The 17,523-nt window shown below is 38.8% G+C and overlaps 5 protein-coding genes across 5 annotated transcripts; 4 read left to right on the top strand and 1 right to left on the bottom strand.

Moving 5' to 3' along the window:
• Positions 1 to 6,386: 6,386 nt before the first annotated feature.
• On the top strand, positions 6,387 to 7,385 carry LOC122766342 (histone H2B-like). The gene has a single exon (XM_044021111.1). It carries the CDS (start codon positions 6,403 to 6,405, stop codon positions 6,781 to 6,783), a length of 381 nt encoding a protein of 126 aa, XP_043877046.1. The 5' UTR covers positions 6,387 to 6,402; the 3' UTR covers positions 6,784 to 7,385.
• LOC122766333 (histone H2B-like) lies at positions 7,378 to 9,030 on the top strand. The gene has a single exon (XM_044021101.1). It carries the CDS (start codon positions 7,698 to 7,700, stop codon positions 8,076 to 8,078), a length of 381 nt encoding a protein of 126 aa, XP_043877036.1. The 5' UTR covers positions 7,378 to 7,697; the 3' UTR covers positions 8,079 to 9,030.
• Positions 9,031 to 9,810: 780 nt separating this feature from the next.
• On the top strand, positions 9,811 to 10,814 carry LOC122766334 (histone H2B 3-like). Its single transcript, XM_044021102.1, has one exon. It carries the CDS (start codon positions 9,831 to 9,833, stop codon positions 10,209 to 10,211), a length of 381 nt encoding a protein of 126 aa, XP_043877037.1. The 5' UTR covers positions 9,811 to 9,830; the 3' UTR covers positions 10,212 to 10,814.
• Positions 10,815 to 11,220: 406 nt separating this feature from the next.
• On the top strand, positions 11,221 to 11,642 carry LOC122766338 (histone H4). The gene has a single exon (XM_044021106.1). It carries the CDS (start codon positions 11,271 to 11,273, stop codon positions 11,580 to 11,582), a length of 312 nt encoding a protein of 103 aa, XP_043877041.1. The 5' UTR covers positions 11,221 to 11,270; the 3' UTR covers positions 11,583 to 11,642.
• A 2,311-nt stretch (positions 11,643 to 13,953) lies between these two features.
• LOC122766325 (histone H1-like) lies at positions 13,954 to 14,932 on the bottom strand. The gene has a single exon (XM_044021093.1). The coding sequence runs from the start codon at positions 14,869 to 14,871 to the stop codon at positions 14,257 to 14,259; it is 615 nt and encodes a 204-aa protein (XP_043877028.1). The 5' UTR covers positions 14,872 to 14,932; the 3' UTR covers positions 13,954 to 14,256.
• Positions 14,933 to 17,523: the final 2,591 nt, after the last annotated feature.

A 17,523-nucleotide genomic window follows, 5' to 3' on the forward strand; every position in this document is an offset into this window, starting at 1 on the left:
ACAGGACAAACCATAATAAGTCAGCAGACGAGACAGGAAGTGCTGCAGCTCCACCTAGTGGTTTTTAAAGAGTCATAATATCAGTGGTGAGTAAACCACATCCACTGCCTTCACCATGACTTCTTCAGAACATTATTATTTTTTTATAATATAAAAATAGTATTTACTTGCTTTTGTAATTTTTTAAATTTTAAATTTTATTTTTTAATTTATTTATTTTACAGTGGGAGGAAGTGGAGACATGTTGTTCGTCTTTATACACAGTCACTAACAGTCATTATTCGTCTTCACTTACAGTCTCTGATATATTAAGTTCTTAATTATCTATAAAAGTGCCTCATGGTCTTAATTTACGCATATAAATTGAGATTTACACCTGTTTGCAACGACATTAATAATAATGTTTAGTTACAGCCGTCTTCTTATGGCTGTAACGTCTTGTAATCTTCTTTATCTTTTATTTACCCTCACAGTTTTTTTTTATATAAAATCACCGACAGCCTTGTTATGCAATCGCTATAGTAAAAGGTCAATGATACACTTCGGTATACAGTTTTTATATGTACACAGTGTAGAAAGCAAGATTTCGGCCTGTTGTTCATGTGCATGACACGGTAAATGATACTGGATATGTGTCACGGCTTTAGTTTTGTGGGGAAAAAGCCACATAATCGAGCTCCGGGTGTTTGTTTACGCCGCCATGTTGGCAGGAAAGTTGTCAGCAGAAATGAACACTGAGGGTGCACTAAATATCCGTCTTTTTACCCAGTTTTCAAACACCGAGTCTTTCTTAATGAAATAACAAGCAGAAATCAACACATTTAACTGAAGCTAGCAAACGGCAGTGACTTAATAACGGCATAGTATAACTTTATATAACATGGACATGCTTCACTGTTAGCATTTCTGTTTTCTTTTTCCGTTTCATTCAACAAAGCTCTGAAAAACAATTCCATACGGTTTCATTCAGATGGAAAAAAAAACAACTCTCTGTACCATTGAGTAAAAAAAGGCTTAAAAGCGAACACGGGTTAATCCCACTCTGTCCTCTTGGAGGTCAACGGTGTGGAAACAGCGATGTGATTGGTCCATGAAGGTGGATGAATTTCACATTTCAAATTCAATCAATATATTTGTGTGTCCAGACCTTTTACACTTTAACCTTTTCCTTAAACGTCTGTTATACGGAATAAAATAATGATATATATCTGATATATATCAGTTATGATGATGTCATCATGTGGGGACGGTATTTGCTGTATTTGTGTTTTTTTTTTTTTTAGGGCGGCGAGTGGCCACGTCGCCTCCACCACGGAGAGCTTTTTTTTTCTTCTTTTTTTTTGCCGAGGGAAAGTTCTCTCTGGATTTTGGCCGAGCGGAGCCGCAGCTGCATATGCTGCAGTGGATTACGCTGATCCAACTTAATGCCTAAGACCATGCAATCATTCATAACTACAGGAGCTGCCGAGCGCACAGCCGCGGATGCTCCCCACGCCATCTGTCGCTGCGGGGCGGATTAACTTTGAGGAAGATGTTGGTAAAAGGTTGGGGGGGGGGGGGGGGGTGGGGGTGGGAGGCCGTACAGTCGACCACCATGCAGAAAACGACACAGTTAAACCTCACCCTCTGATCTCTGTCGTGTTTTGTGGAAAAAGCCACGTCGTAGAGTTCCGGATGTCACGTAACGCCGTTTGTTTACGCCGCCATGTTGGCAGGCAAAAATGACCAGTGTCAGTGTCAAGCCCGTCAGAATCCACCGTTTCAGAGATTGAGCTACATACGTCGCAGAACATATCTGGCCCTCTATACTGCCCCCTGGTGCTTCTCACAAGTATAGAAACAGTGTGAACTGACATCACTCCGGACGTGCAGTGTTCCGACATTGAAATACTCTGTTTTCCCGCTGAATGTGAAGGTAAACACGTGTGTTTGTGTCTCCACAGAGAGTTGAAGCGCTTGCCCTCCGACCCCGACTACAGGAACGCACTCTACCTGGAAACAAAAACCTGCTGCTGCTGCAAAACAAAACATGACAAGAAGAAAAAAAAACAAAACAGCATCTACGACCCTTTTTTGAACTCTGTGCCTTCAACCAAAATTCACCAGTGATACTTCTGAAGATATTCTTTTTTTTTGTCTTGTTTTTGTCTTGTTTTTCTTCCGTACAGGACTCAGAAGATTTACAGTATATCCGCCTGATGTTGGAGGGCCTGGGATTGTGCTGCTTTGTCTCTCTGGAGGAATAAAAAAAACAACAAAAAAAACTAATAGAACATGCAACTTTTCATCATTTCATGTCCTAAAAATCTTCTTTTTTTCTACAAGTTGTGTCAGTGATTTCCTTCATATCAGAAGAAATCCCTTTGCTGTGCAATATCAGTCAATATTTATGTGACGTTGTCGTGTGGATGTCGACTCTGGACGGACTTTTTGGTTTATTTTTGTAACGGCGTTTTTCGTGATTTCTATTTTTCTAGAACAATGACACGCATGAGGGGGAGTAAGCAAAACCATCTAAGGGAGAAAGGAAAGCGATGTTTTGCTTGTTGCTAAAAAGACAATTTTGTTTAGGTTGCATTTCCTCCTCCTCGTCAAACGTCCCTTCCTGCTCCGACCAGGGCCAAAGCCATAGCCTATCTCAGACGCGCCAGGCATTTAAACACAAACTCACCAGGGACCCCAGCCGCAAGATGCATTCAGGGTCCAACACCACAAGCTCCTCTTGTCCGTTTTTTTGGATTTTCTGAGCAGAGTTTTGGTTTCTGCTGTTCTGTTCAGGGGCTCGAACCTGAAGTCTTTAGTATTCTCTACCTTTGTGTGGCCTGTTCTTCTCGCTGTTACTTTGTACTTCCTCCGACATATCAATCAAACTAAAAGTGGCATGAGTATGGGAGTGCGTGCAAGTGGGTACAAATGAGTAAGAGTCAGAATGTGAGGCGGAATACTGTAAATTCTCAAATGAATGATTGGTACCATCGTTTATTTGAAAAATGTATCTATTATTAATAATAGTGATTAGTTACTGACCATTACATCATGCTGTAAGTCCATGTGACGGTGAAAGCTGAGGTAGATTTTGTGGTTACTGAACATATATATGTATGTATTTATTTATATACATATATATATATATATATATATATATATATATATATATATATATATATATATATATATATATACATATATATTCATATACGTAATTTATCATATCAAGTGACATGAGTGAGAGCAAGACTTCCTCACTTTCTCTTGAGCCTGTTCTCAGCCTTTGGAAGATGAGAGACTTAATTACCAGGCAGTTGAAAGGGCCTAAAATTGAGCCTTGATGAACACCACAATTAAACTAATACACTACAAATAGACTATAACTGTGATTTTTTTGGTTTTTGCTCAGTCAATCTGCTGGTCTGACTAAGTATACATTAAATTTGTGCCTTGTCAACTATTTGCAATTGACCATATGGTGGAAAGTCCTGTTTATTTTTGCCGTAGATTGGTTGGTCATGGATTACATTGAAATTCTTAGATAATATTGCCAATAACGAATACCAGTGAATAGAATACCCTATTTGATATAAAGACAGCTGTTTGAGAATTTACAGTGATTCCATGTTTTATGGTTCCAACCCTATTCTCTGCAGTTGTGATTTGTGTTACGTGTTACCTTGAAGCTGCTAAACCTTGTACTGTGTAGATCAGAGATGTCCTGCCTTGTCCCTGAAGTCCTACATACGTCCTCCATAAGGTGTCCATATACCTCTCACATAAGCACACACACATTGACTTTATAGGCATCACTGGGTGTATTGATTTCAGTTACATCAGTGTGTGGGTACACTCAATTCAGTTTGTGCCTTTCAGGGAAAAACGTCACTTTCACAACAACACACAATTATTTTGTGAATGGTTTGTTGCAGTGGTTTTGTTTTGTCCTGTAGTGAACCGATCAAAGAGGCCAGTTACTGTTGACGTTATAGACTGCATGCGATCAAATAGTTTTCATCGTAAATAGGTGCAGAAAATACGCGAACCCCCCCTTAAAATTTGGAAAAATTTCAATTTTCTGTTCTCATGACCCTCTGTGTCCCAGTCAATTGTTGCGTCTGTAAGGTTTAGAAAACCAGCAAAATTCTGATTTAGTTCTCACAGTTGGACCTACAGAACCTCGGGTACATTGATAATAAGTCCGTATCATTTGTCACATAATGTTTATTAGTCTTATTCAATGCCTTACCAACAAGAAGCATGACAAAATAATAGCCAAGAGCACAGTTTGAAATGTGAGGACAAGACGAAGAAGAAGGTCAACCCGAGAGAAGACGCAGGCATGGATGCTCATTAAAACACGCCCTGAAACAAAGTACATCTATTTAAGTTCGGTATTGGTTTTCTCTCTTCAGACAAAGACATTTACTACACTTACTAACTAGAACGTGTGTTTTTGGAGCCCTAAAACACTTTGTTTTGTTGTGTTTTCATGTATAACGTAAATGTCATGACACCATCTCCTCCACTATTTATGTGATTTAGTGGCAGTGTTAGAGCGCCACATATAGGCTTGACATTTTATATATGAATTCTAGCTTTAAGAACAAAAGTTGAAACAGATCATATGTCTGTATTCATGTGTTCATTAGAGTTTTATTGATGAGTTACCCAATAAAAGCTATGTTTTTAAACCAGTTTTGCTTCAAACTTTATGTGCAATACTTCTATATCTTCAGGAACCGTTTGCTTGAATTTGTCTTTCGTTATAAGCACAATAACAAACAAAAGAACAAAAACCCTAAAGGCACAAACTGGTGCTCATGGTCCACAATTCCGTGTTCTTCAATGTTTTTTGTGAAAAGCAACTGTTTTTATTTTTATTGCATGGTTTTGACTGAAAATGATGATTATGACGACGTGTTCTGCCATTAGTAGAGGAGGTAGTTTGCCTGTGAGTGTGAATCGCCCGTGAAGCTGCCTCCGTCCTCCGTCAAGTACCTTCTTCTGACATTGCCTCCTGCCCCCCGCCCCCTTCCGAGAAAACAACGCTGCCAAATTGGTCTGAAAAGCCAAAATCTTCTTCTTCTTCTTCTGACGTTTTCTCTGTGTATAGGTGGTTCAAGTGTATCACATGTTTAAACCTTGTCCCGTTAATGTTACATTGTGTTTTTAATAAATAAAAAAAAGAACCCCCCGTTTGTTAAAATGTTAATAATATATGCAGAAGAGTTATGAAATAAACTGAAACAAACTTGACTGAGTCAAGTTTTTGTGAGTTCTACATGACCTTGTATTTCATTGTTTGTATTTTTCATGATTACAGTGAGTTCAGAGTCTTCAGTGCACAAAGTTCTGTGAAAACGTCACTGGTTTCTCGCCTCTAAAATTAGATAATTATTGATCAAAGTAATCACAAATGATTATGATTTTGGTCTTAATAGAGAACTGTCGTCATTACCAACACACATACATGACAACAAATGTGAATAGCAAAAAGGAGACCTCATATTTTTAAACAAAAATAACATTGTGGTACATGGAGAATTATTATTATTATTACACTTAAAAAAACCCAACTCTATTAAACATGTAATGAAAAAAGCTGCATCTCATATACAGATACACACATTTTTTAATTATTTTTATTGACAATAAAGGTAAATTACTTTAGTTTATATGCATTTGACATGCCCCCGCCCATTTTCCGACATGAATCAGGCTGCAAACAATCAAGAACAATAACTATTGACCTTGGAGAAAGACAAATCACAAGTACAAATCAGCAATGGTATCATAAACTCAAATATTACTGACTGAATTTCTGTAAAACGGTCTGTACACGTTAAAGCCACTAGATGGTGCCATTGGTTCATATATTTTTATGGTTGCATTCATTGTGCTCTGTAGTCCATGTATTTCTATAATATTTTATTTTCTAACGAATTAACATAACAATGATAATGCTAATAATTATTGTTATTATTATAGTTATCATAACCCTTTTTTGTTTTTATTTTGCTCACAGTATAATGTAATCTCTTTAGAGCTCCTGACCAAGAACAGATAAATAATAAAAGTGAAAATTAAAGTATTTTTTTACATTTAATAACTATACACATACGTGACAAGTTGTCAATAAGTTTGTCACAGTAGAAATACTAAATCTAATAAGCACATTCAGAGGCACATTTTGAATTCTCTTCAGAGACGAACTGAAGCGAATTCTAATTTCCCTCCTTTTTTCCAGCAGCTTCGTCATTGGCTCGCTGCCACACAGACACTCGCGCGTGAGCAGCCTTTCAGCCAATAGCAGAGCGGGAACGGCACAGCATGATTTGCATGTCATGTGTTTAAGAATAGCCCACGTACGAACGCTTCATCAACAATTCTTGAACAGAAAAGTTGTCAACCATGCCGGAACCATCAGGACAGAAGTCTGCACCCAAGAAGGGCTCCAAGAAAGCCGTGACCAAAGCCGGTCCCAAGGGCACCAAGAAGAGGCGAAAGAGCAGGAAGGAGAGCTATGCCATCTACGTGTACAAGGTGCTGAAGCAGGTGCACCCCGACACCGGCGTCTCCTCCAAGGCCATGAACATCATGAACTCGTTCGTCAACGACATCTTCGAGCGTATCGCGTCCGAGGCTTCTCGCCTGGCTCACTACAACAAGCGTTCTACCATCACGTCCCGGGAGATCCAGACCGCGGTTCGCCTGCTCCTGCCCGGCGAACTGGCCAAGCACGCCGTGTCTGAGGGAACCAAGGCCGTGACCAAGTACACCAGCTCCAAGTAAACTGTGGACACCAGTTTAAAAACCCAACGGCTCTTTTCAGAGCCACCTATCTGTTCTTTAAGTCTACTCCTCCTCAAAAATAACATTCTTTAATGTATTATAACATAATATATTTTTACTTTTAAGAAGTTTATACTAAAGGTAAAACTGGTCTTGTTATAAATAGTGAATTACCTTGTTAATTAAGTGAGCTGCCCTCACAAGACTACAATGTTACTGCAGGTGGGCACAACGCCATGACAGTTGAAGTTGTTGTGACAGCAGGTAATTTAAACATGCAGCAGTAGTGTGACACAGGGTGTGGTCGCTCAGTGGTTAAGACTGGTACGTCACGTGCAGAAGATATCATCGTCACGAGTTGTGAGTCGCTTTGGACAAAAGCGTCTGCCATGTGACATGTAATATGACACTTTATTTTGTACCCACAGTCAGCTGTAGGTAGGCTTAATGTTTCATGTTTTGATTTTAATTAATTTTTCATTACTTAGAAGCTGAGGTGACTGAAACTAGTTTCCCTTTGCACAATCACTAATTAAGCAAAAAACACTCTTGAAACCCACCGTGTATTTTAGTTGTTTCTATAAAGTGTATAAACTATAAAATGTATATATGAAGTATATAAATGTGTTTTTTTTTTTAGAACATAAAGGTAATATAACAGTTATCAAAGCAATACCTAACTAAAATATCACTTTATTCTAAAACAAGACAGACACAGTAGAATGTACACAAGTTGATTCACGTTTCCCTCCATTTTTCAATTGTTTAAAAACAGACACGCCCATACCTGACATTTCGGCCAATAGGAGAGCGGAGACGGCACAGAATCATTTGCATGTGATGTCATACACATGTATATAAATAGCCGACACACAAAAGCCAGGTATATTCTTCTTTGAAGAGACTCATCAATCATGCCTGAACCATCAGGACAGAAGTCCGCGGCCAAGAAGGGCTCCAAGAAAGCCGTGATCAAAGCCGGTCCCAAGGGCGGCAAGAAGAGGAGAAAGAGCAGGAGGGAGAGCTACGCTATCTACGTGTACAAGGTGCTGAAGCAGGTGCACCCCGACACCGGGATCTCCTCCAAGGCCATGAGCATCATGAACTCGTTCGTCAGCGACATCTTCGAGCGCATCGCGTCCGAGGCTTCCCGCCTTGCCCTGTACAACAAGCGTTCTACAATCACGTCCCGGGAGATCCAGACCGCGGTCCGCCTGCTGTTGCCCGGTGAGCTGGCCAAGCACGCCGTGTCTGAGGGAACCAAGGCTGTGACCAAGTACACCAGCTCCAAGTAAACTGTGGACACCAGTTTCTTAACCCAACGGCTCTTTTCAGAGCCACCCATCTTCTCTATAAGTCTACTCCTCAAAAATGATATTCTTATATAATGTAAAATATTATAATATAATATTCAGTAGCCTTGAAAAGTCTAAAGTAAAGATACAATTTAAATCTTGCGATAAATAGTGAATGACCTTGTTCAGTGAGTGAGCTGCCCTGACTGGACTGTACTGTTACTGCAGGTGGGCACAACGCCATGACAATTTAATTTGGGTGTTTTTGTTCTGTGATAGAACGTAATCTAAACACACAACAATATTGTGACACCGGGTGTGGTCGCTCAGCGGTTGCGTGATATGGTCGCATGTTGTAAAAAGCTTTGGATAAATGACATGTAATATAATGACACTTTATTTCGTTTTGAAAGTCATCTGTAGGCTTAATGTTTCATGTGTTGATTTTAAGTCATTATTAATTACTTTTATTGACGCTGAAGTGACTGAAACTAGTGTTCCTTTACTTCCTCAACAACTCATAACAAACCACAATGAGTGGATTATTTAAATAGTTAATTTGTGTTTAGAGAATAGTTTGTATATTAAGAAGAACTGAAGGTTGTCTATGGTGAGTCTGAAATGTTATTATACTTATAAATGCTGGCGATAACTCTTCTGCGTCCTAGATGTAACAACAACTTTTTTATTGTTTGCCATTAAAACAAAAACTCAGAACCACCAGTGTCACCAAAACAAATGCAGGACACATTTAAGTGACAAATACCAAACATTTACGCATTATAATAACTAATTTCCCATTATTTTCTCCTGTTTTTCTGTTAACATTTTGCTAATATTTAACGACAAAACATGAACGTGATTGCTGCAACTTTTACATCCCAACATATTGAGATATGAACAAAAAACACCCAAAGTGTAAATGTGTTTCTTCAATAAAAACACAAATGTTATGAGTCAAAAATGAATAAAGTTGTAATGTTACTGCATCAAAAGTTGTGTGACTGCAGTATAATAACACAAATAATCAATGTTTTGTACAATTTTGTTTATTTTATCACACACTTTGACAACACAATATATGAGAGTATGCAACATATATAATATATAACATTGCCACTTGCTTGTACACAGACACTGTGCACAATCACTAATTAAGTGGGGGTGGAGTGGCTCAGTGGTTAAGACCCTACCTTGTGTACCAAAGACATCATGGTCGCAAGTTCTTCTTGTACTTGATTCCATTGTAAGTCGCTTTGGATAAAAGCGTCTGCTAAATGACATGTAATGTAATGTAATGTAATTAAGCAAAAAACACTCCTGAAACCCACCATGTATTTTAGTTTTTTCTATCAATTATACAAAATGTATATAAAAAATATGTATATAAATAAATATATAAAATAAATAATAAATAATATATAAAATAAATATAAGTATATAAATATATACTTTATAGAATATAAAGATAATATAAAAGTTATCAAAGCAATACCAAACTAAATATCACTTTATTTTTAAACGAGACAGACACAGTAGAATGTACACAAGTTGATACACGTTTCCCTCCATTTTTCAATTATTTAAAAAAAGACACGCCCATACCTGACATTTCGGCCAATAGGAGAGAGGAGACGGCACAGCAAGATTTACATGTGATGTCATACACGTGTATATAAATAGCCGTCACACAAAAGCCAGGTACATTCTTTCAAAAATAATAATAATACTCAATACTCATAATAATCAATCATGCCGGAACCATCAGGACAGAAGTCCGCGCCGAAGAAGGGCTCCAAGAAAGCCGTGACCAAAGCCGGTCCCAAGGGCAGCAAGAAGAGGAGAAAGACCAGGAGGGAGAGCTACGCCATCTACGTGTACAAGGTGCTGAAGCAGGTGCACCCCGACACCGGGATCTCCTCCAAGGCCATGAGCATCATGAACTCCTTTGTCAACGACATCTTCGAGCGCATCGGGTCCGAGGCTTCCCGCCTTGCTCTCTACAACAAGCGTTCTACCATCACGTCCCGGGAGATCCAGACCGCGGTCCGCCTGCTGTTACCTGGTGAGCTGGCCAAGCACGCCGTGTCTGAGGGAACCAAGGCTGTGACCAAGTACACCAGCTCCAAGTAAACTGTGGACACCAGTTTAAAAACCCAACGGCTCTTTTCAGAGCCACCCATCTTTTCTATAAAGAGTCTATATCCTTATTCATATAATTAACACGTGTGTGTGTGTGTATCTATACATTTATTTAGTTCTATATTGTAGGCTTCATGTGAAAATAATACATCCCTATATTAAATTAACACAGTAATTAGTGGAAAACCAATGAAATGAATGAATCAACCCTTCCTGTAACATCGAATAATTTAAGTTATACAAATGTCTACACCTAGATGTTGTGACATATTTACTGCTTATTCAGAACAATATATATTTCAAAATAATGACTTTAATGTATTGTTCGATAATATATCTAAAGGATTGTTATTTGTAGAGCATGTACTGTATATTTATATTCAAAATGTTTAATTCCACATATGAAACAAACAATTATGAATATTTGGTTTTGCTGTTGCACAAATAGTGGTTCATAGCAAGCGTGTGATATAATTCCATATCAATAGGATATCATATTTTATTTGACGAAATTGATTGTGACAAATCTTATATACCTAAATTATTTTATATTATTCTTACAGTGTGTGATAGAAAATATCAAACTGTATAATTGTGAAGAAAACATGATTTACTTCAAGGTTTTTGGCTCAGTATTTTTATTAGTTTTATTTTTATTATAGTATTTTTATTATTATAGAAACACATTTACAGTTCCTATTTACGGTGTGTTTTTTGTTGTTGTTTTTGTTGTATTTAAAACTCTATTTTTGACCATTTGCATGTAGAAGCTGTAGGAATCTCGAACTTAATATTTTGTGTTTATATAATCGAGTCATGAAAGTTGTAGTCTAATGTTGAGAAAAACAGGAGAAAATAGCAGCAGAATAGTTTATAAAAAGGTATTTATGTGCTGTCTTTCTGTTTCTGTTCAGTGTCCCCTTTCACTGTAACTGTCAGTAACTGTTGAGGAAAAGGTGCTAGGTGTCTTCTCCCACGTCCGCTCAAGGCACATAAATTCAGCAGCGGGTCATTCGACTTTCATTCGTCAAGAAAACTTATATCGTGACAATGAGTGGACGCGGCAAAGGAGGAAAAGGACTCGGTAAAGGAGGCGCTAAACGTCACCGCAAAGTGCTCCGCGATAACATCCAGGGAATTACCAAGCCCGCCATCCGCCGTCTGGCTCGCCGCGGCGGAGTCAAGCGTATCTCCGGCCTCATCTACGAGGAGACTCGCGGTGTGCTCAAGGTGTTCCTGGAGAACGTCATCCGTGACGCCGTCACCTACACCGAGCACGCCAAGAGGAAGACCGTCACCGCCATGGACGTGGTCTACGCCCTCAAGAGGCAGGGCCGCACACTGTACGGCTTCGGCGGTTAAACTCTGGAACCTGAACGCAACACGACGCTGAATAACACAACGGCTCTTTTAAGAGCCACACACTTTCTCTAAGAGTTTTTCAATCTTCAGTTAAAATGTGTTTGTCGAGATAAATTAGTAGTTAACGTCATATAATGTAGTTTTATAATTTGTGTTCTTGTAGGAAGAACAGTACCTTACTATATTTGACCATTATCTTAGTCTAATTTGAATGCTACTACAACGATGACCTTGTATAGTACCAGCTGCAAATACATTTGCAAATACAATTTATTGTTGTATGTAATTATGTCCATCACATCTTCAACTTATTGGAGTTTCTATGAAGTTAAATGATGAAAACTACTCCTACAGGTGCAACTCATTTGAGATGTGGATAATCCTAATGGCTCACCAGCAATGTGAACTAAAGCTACAATACATGGGTATTTAGTTTGTATTAGTGTTTATATACTTAAATGTAGTAGTATTCACGATAATACTATTATGCTGATTTTAATACATCCATACCATATATATTCTATTTCAACTGTCAAGTAAAAGTTATCTCATACAGTATGAGTAAAGCAGGACTTTACTCGGGACTATGTTGTTCAGATGTAGGTTAATTTGTAATGTGTAGTTCCTTCGTTTTTGACATAAGAGGAGAATTGTGGCTTCGCAGATAAAGTGTGTGGCTCTTAAAAGAGCCGTTGTGTTGTTGTTGTTGTTGTTGTTTAGTGGACTAGTTGAGATCTAAGCTCGCTCCCCGCGGATACGACGGGCCAGCTGGATGTCTTTGGGCATGATGGTGACTCTCTTGGCGTGGATGGCGCACAGGTTGGTGTCCTCGAAGAGGCCGACCAGGTAGGCCTCGCTGGACTCCTGCAGGGCCATGACGGCGGAGCTCTGGAAGCGCAGGTCGGTCTTGAAGTCCTGTGCGATCTCACGCACCAGGCGCTGGAAGGGCAGCTTGCGGATGAGCAGCTCCGTGGACTTCTGGTAGCGGCGGATCTCACGCAGGGCCACGGTGCCGGGCCTGTAACGGTGAGGCTTCTTGACGCCGCCTGTGGCCGGGGCGCTCTTGCGGGCAGCCTTGGTGGCGAGCTGCTTCCTCGGGGCTTTGCCTCCAGTGGATTTACGGGCGGTTTGCTTGGTTCTGGCCATTTTACTTGGAAATACAACTAACTCTTCTGGAAAGAAGTTGTGACATATCGATCTGCGTTGGGATCCGTCTTATAAAGACAGTGCCAGCGTGTTGACAGAGCTGATTGGTCCGAAATAGGCACGTGATCGGGGTAGTGTGGGCGTATTTTTTTGAGAAATAGATTCCAGTCATTCACTGACAAATATCTTCAAAGGCCGACAACAACCTTTATATATACACAGTTTATGACATTGCACATTCTATTCAATTCTATTCTATTCTATTCTATTCTATTCTATCAAAACCTGGTGTATTGTTACGAACATACCACACCGAGTGACGTAGTCAGAACGTTTTATTTCACCCCCCGTCCCCTTCAGAATAAGATATCCGGTTAAGTTATAGAACTCACGTAGGCATTACTGCCATCTAGTGGTATTAAAAGTACATAACAGCGCCTATCAATACACCCTGTATTCCAGGTGTTGTTATTGTCATTCATTTAATGCATTTTCGAAAAGACTGAAGTCCTTATGTTTAAAGGTTTATACAATGTATACATAAATATAAATACTGATGTAAATAACACACACACACACACACACACACATATATATATATATATATATATATATATATATATATATATATATATATATATATATATATATATATATATACATATATATATATATACATATATATATATATATATATATATATATATATATATATATATATTAATGTAAATTTAATACATATTTGTCTACATTATTTTATTATATCCATCTTTTAATATCCTATTTAGGGTTTGAGCACAAGGTGCGTCGAACCCTATTGAAACTGAACAAATCATTTATCTTATTATTGTATATTATGTTTACTGTATATTCACCATAGGGTGTATTCCCCTTTCATTCATGTATGTACAGCAGAAGCTAGTTCAATGAAAAGTAATTTGTATATATATATATATATATATATATATATATATATATATATATATATATATATATATACTTGCTTAACTTGCATAAACCTTCCAGGTCCTTGTGTGTGTAATTCCTCTCTTCTATATTTATATCATCAATCTATTTATTCATTCTTCTATTTACTGGGAGTTTTTGAAATTATCACAACTTTTTGTCACGTTGTCTACAACTTAAAATATTGTATGACCTTAAAATAGCACTAGCATGCCAATAATTATGACAATGATACTACATTGAATAACGAGATGAGCAGTTAATAACAAAATGTTTTTATTTAAAAAAATATATATGTATAAATGAACTTTTTACAAGTTTAAGCACTATCAACTCATACAAGAGCAACCCGTTATATCACATGGTTATGTAATACATGCAAATATATATATAAAAAATAGATTAGCACAGCATTTGCTGAAGTAAAGAACAGTTGATAAGTTTCATGAAAATACAAAGTTGTGACATATAAAGAGAGTCCAGAGTGATAGTTTTGCTCCTGAGAAGCAGGTGAGTGGTTCTTAAAAGAACCTTTTGTTTTTCTACTTAAATCAAATCTCCTTTACTTTTTGGCTGTTTTCTTGGCAGCGGTCTTCTTTGGCTTGGCGACTTTGGCTTTCACGGCCTTCTTTGCGGTCTTCTTGGGAGTCACGGCCTTCTTGGGAGTCACGGCCTTCTTGGGGGCCTTCTTTGCGGCTTTCTTAGGACTCCTCTTGACAGCCGGGGACTTCTTCTTCGGTGTCGTTAGCTTCGCCTTGGGCTTCTTGGCCGCGGGAGTCTTCTTCGCGGCAGCCTTCTTCGGAGTTGCCGGCTTCTTGGCCTTAGCCGCTGGTGTTTTCTTCACCGCCTTCTTCTTGGGCTTCTCGGCTGCGGCGGCTTTCTTGTAGGAACCAGACGCCCCGGTTCCCTTCAGCTGGACCAGTTCGCCTTTGTCGATGAGAGACCTGACGGCGCGCTTAATGTGGACGCCCTTGTGCTCCACGTCGTAGCCACCAGCGGCCAGTGTCCTCTTCAGGGCGATGAATGAAATCCCCTTCCTATCATTAGAAGCAGCCACCGCTTTCAGAATCAACTCTCCAGGGCCGGGACCGGTCTTCTTTGCCGGCTTGGCGGACTTCTTCTTCGGTGCCTTTGCCGGAGCTGGGGCGGCGGGTGCTGCTGGAGCCACTTCTGCCATTTTATTTGCTTCTCTTGCTTCTTATCTTCTTCTCCAAGGAACGCGTGTGTGTCACTGCAAGTTATACAGAGTGAGCCACCGTATCACAGGCACTTAAACACACCATGAGAACCGTAGAGACTCAACCCTGTCTGTCGCTGCGTAGGTGCCGCACAAAAACGCGAGACACTTGTGTTTTCTCGTCACACAAAAACGCCTCAAAAACACGCCAAGTGACACCGACAGCGTGTGAATTTGTCTGGAACGGACGGAGAACAAGTTCCTCTCGACGTGAAACTTAATTTAACACTCGAACGGGTTCGGGTTTTGATCCGTAAGACTTTAAACCTCGTCTGTCAGCCGCCGCGTGAGCCTCTGCCCCGGGACTTTTCCCTCTGATTTCTCCCCTAAAACGTTTAAAAATCACCTGGACACAAAAAAAATCACCCACACGCCGAGAGGAGAAGTTCGTTCAGAGATGGAAACGAAAAAATGTCAACATTTACGGTCAGTTTTGCTGAAAACACGCGTTAATTCAGCAGCTGCAAACACACTCTGAAGCTGCCTTGGTATTGTCATCTGCCACGACACAGTTCTCTCAGAGTCTGTTTCCTTTCATTCTTTGAATGCGTTTATTTGGCCATAAACACGTTCGGAACACTTTTTATTTTCAACATTTTGACACTTTTGTCATTGTATGAATGGATTTATTTAACACTCAGCTCAGCAGCTGTTGTAAACACAGGAAGCAGCTGTAGCTGAGGTTGGAGGTTCCTGTTTGGATCTTGGCTTCATTTCTTAAAAAAAGGAGTGAGAACGAATAGATAATGTTTTCTTTTACATGGTTTTTAGCATAATGCATTTGTTTGGTGTGAGTCTATTGTTGCATTTTGTTTATCTGTTCAGATATTTTTGTATGAATGTATGTTGACTAATTCATATTTGCTAAACCCTTAAAAGTGGGGTCAAAAATTACCCCATGGCTTGTTATTCTTCGAAATCTTTAAAATTAAAAAAAGTTTTTATGTTTTCATATTTCAGGTATTCCTCATAAAACATGTTTGTGACATGTGGTCATTTGCAGTTTCACTCATTTTAAGAAATTGCAGTTTTTGTATCACTACCTCCGTGCTTGGGGGTCAAAGCATTTCCTATGGAATCTCCTAGGAACCTTTGATTCTTATCAACTATGTCAGTATAAAGGGTTACTCTTAGTATAAATCAGTCTTTTGTAGACCAAAATATAATGAAAATCATCATCTTTAACCTAAATTAAAGGCGTTTCTTGAGTCATTTTTGACCCCACGCATGGACGAGTGCATTCATTTAGATTAATGACTCAAATCGATCAAAAAAGTCAGTCTGAGTGGTTGTTTTGCTGCTTCATAAAAGTTATTCACTTTCACAGACTTCAGAATTGAAGAACATCTCAAATGCTTTTTTTGATGATTTGCTAATATAGGATCGTGTTTGTCGTAGTACTATGGTTTTATTTGTGAACAATTGTGTATTTAAGCTAATACATGAACGCGAGCACATTTTTATTCCTCGTAATTAGCAATTTAATTGATTCAAAATCAATATTTTAGACCAGTGGTTCTCCAACTTTTTATACCAAGTACCACCTAAGAACGTTTAAGAATGTTAAATTACAGTGATGTAAATAGACTTTTCATATCCTCCTCTTCTTCACATAATACTTCACACACTGGTTTAGTGACAGCAATAAGGTAACTCTCTTTTATTTCATTTATTATTATTTTGTTATGTGTTTCATCTTCTCGAACACTCTGGTATGTACAGTAGACCGGTGAATACCACCATAGCATAGGAAGCTCACTACCACGAGTGCTGCTCGCACCACAGTTGCACTCAAATCTAACAGCACCATCATGTGGAGGAGAACTAAAATAACACATGGTCACATCATAACTTGACCTTATGTTCTTTGTGCTCCTGGTTGTTACTCTCTTGTGTTTCTCCAGTGTGATATGGGATGTAACTAAAGCTGTGTGACAAAGTCGTTTTTTAGACATTGAAGATGAACGTTATCTTGCTTACTATTTAAATATGGTAGAAATATAACAACATACAACAAATAGAAGCAGAATATTACTACATTTTTTTACCTGTCAAATTCAACATTACCCCCAGGAAGTGTTTGTTTGTATCCGGCAAATGAACTACAATAAGATGTTTGCCTGTAATAATATCAGGATGAATGATTGACAGACTGACTTTACTCTAAATTAATGAAAATAGTTTAATGTCATATCAATTCAAGGGGCTCATTTTCAAGTATGGTTCATTTTGCAATACCCGACAAATAACGAACTCCCATCAGTATGAAATCTGATTTTGGCCCTGTTGTTCAAGACACATGTTTATTTAATAATGCACACATTTACATAAACTGTAACATGCTCTGAATCATAAGAATGCTAATATGGCACAGTTGGAATTCTGGAGGAGGAGATGTGAGCATAGGGCAACACTGTTGGCGTAGTAGTGGTTAGCCCTCGTAAATAGTTGTTTGTCTCTATATGTGTCCCTGCGATGGACTGGCGAAGGTGTGACCCGCTTATATGTCAGCTGAGATTGGCACAGCTCCTATGGAGGATACAGTGGTAGAAAATGGATGGATGAGGATGTGAGCATATTTGTAATTGATTA

The sequence above is a fragment of the Solea senegalensis genome, linkage group LG3, assembly GCF_019176455.1.
Source record: "Solea senegalensis isolate Sse05_10M linkage group LG3, IFAPA_SoseM_1, whole genome shotgun sequence".
Lineage (NCBI taxonomy): Eukaryota > Metazoa > Chordata > Actinopteri > Pleuronectiformes > Soleidae > Solea > Solea senegalensis.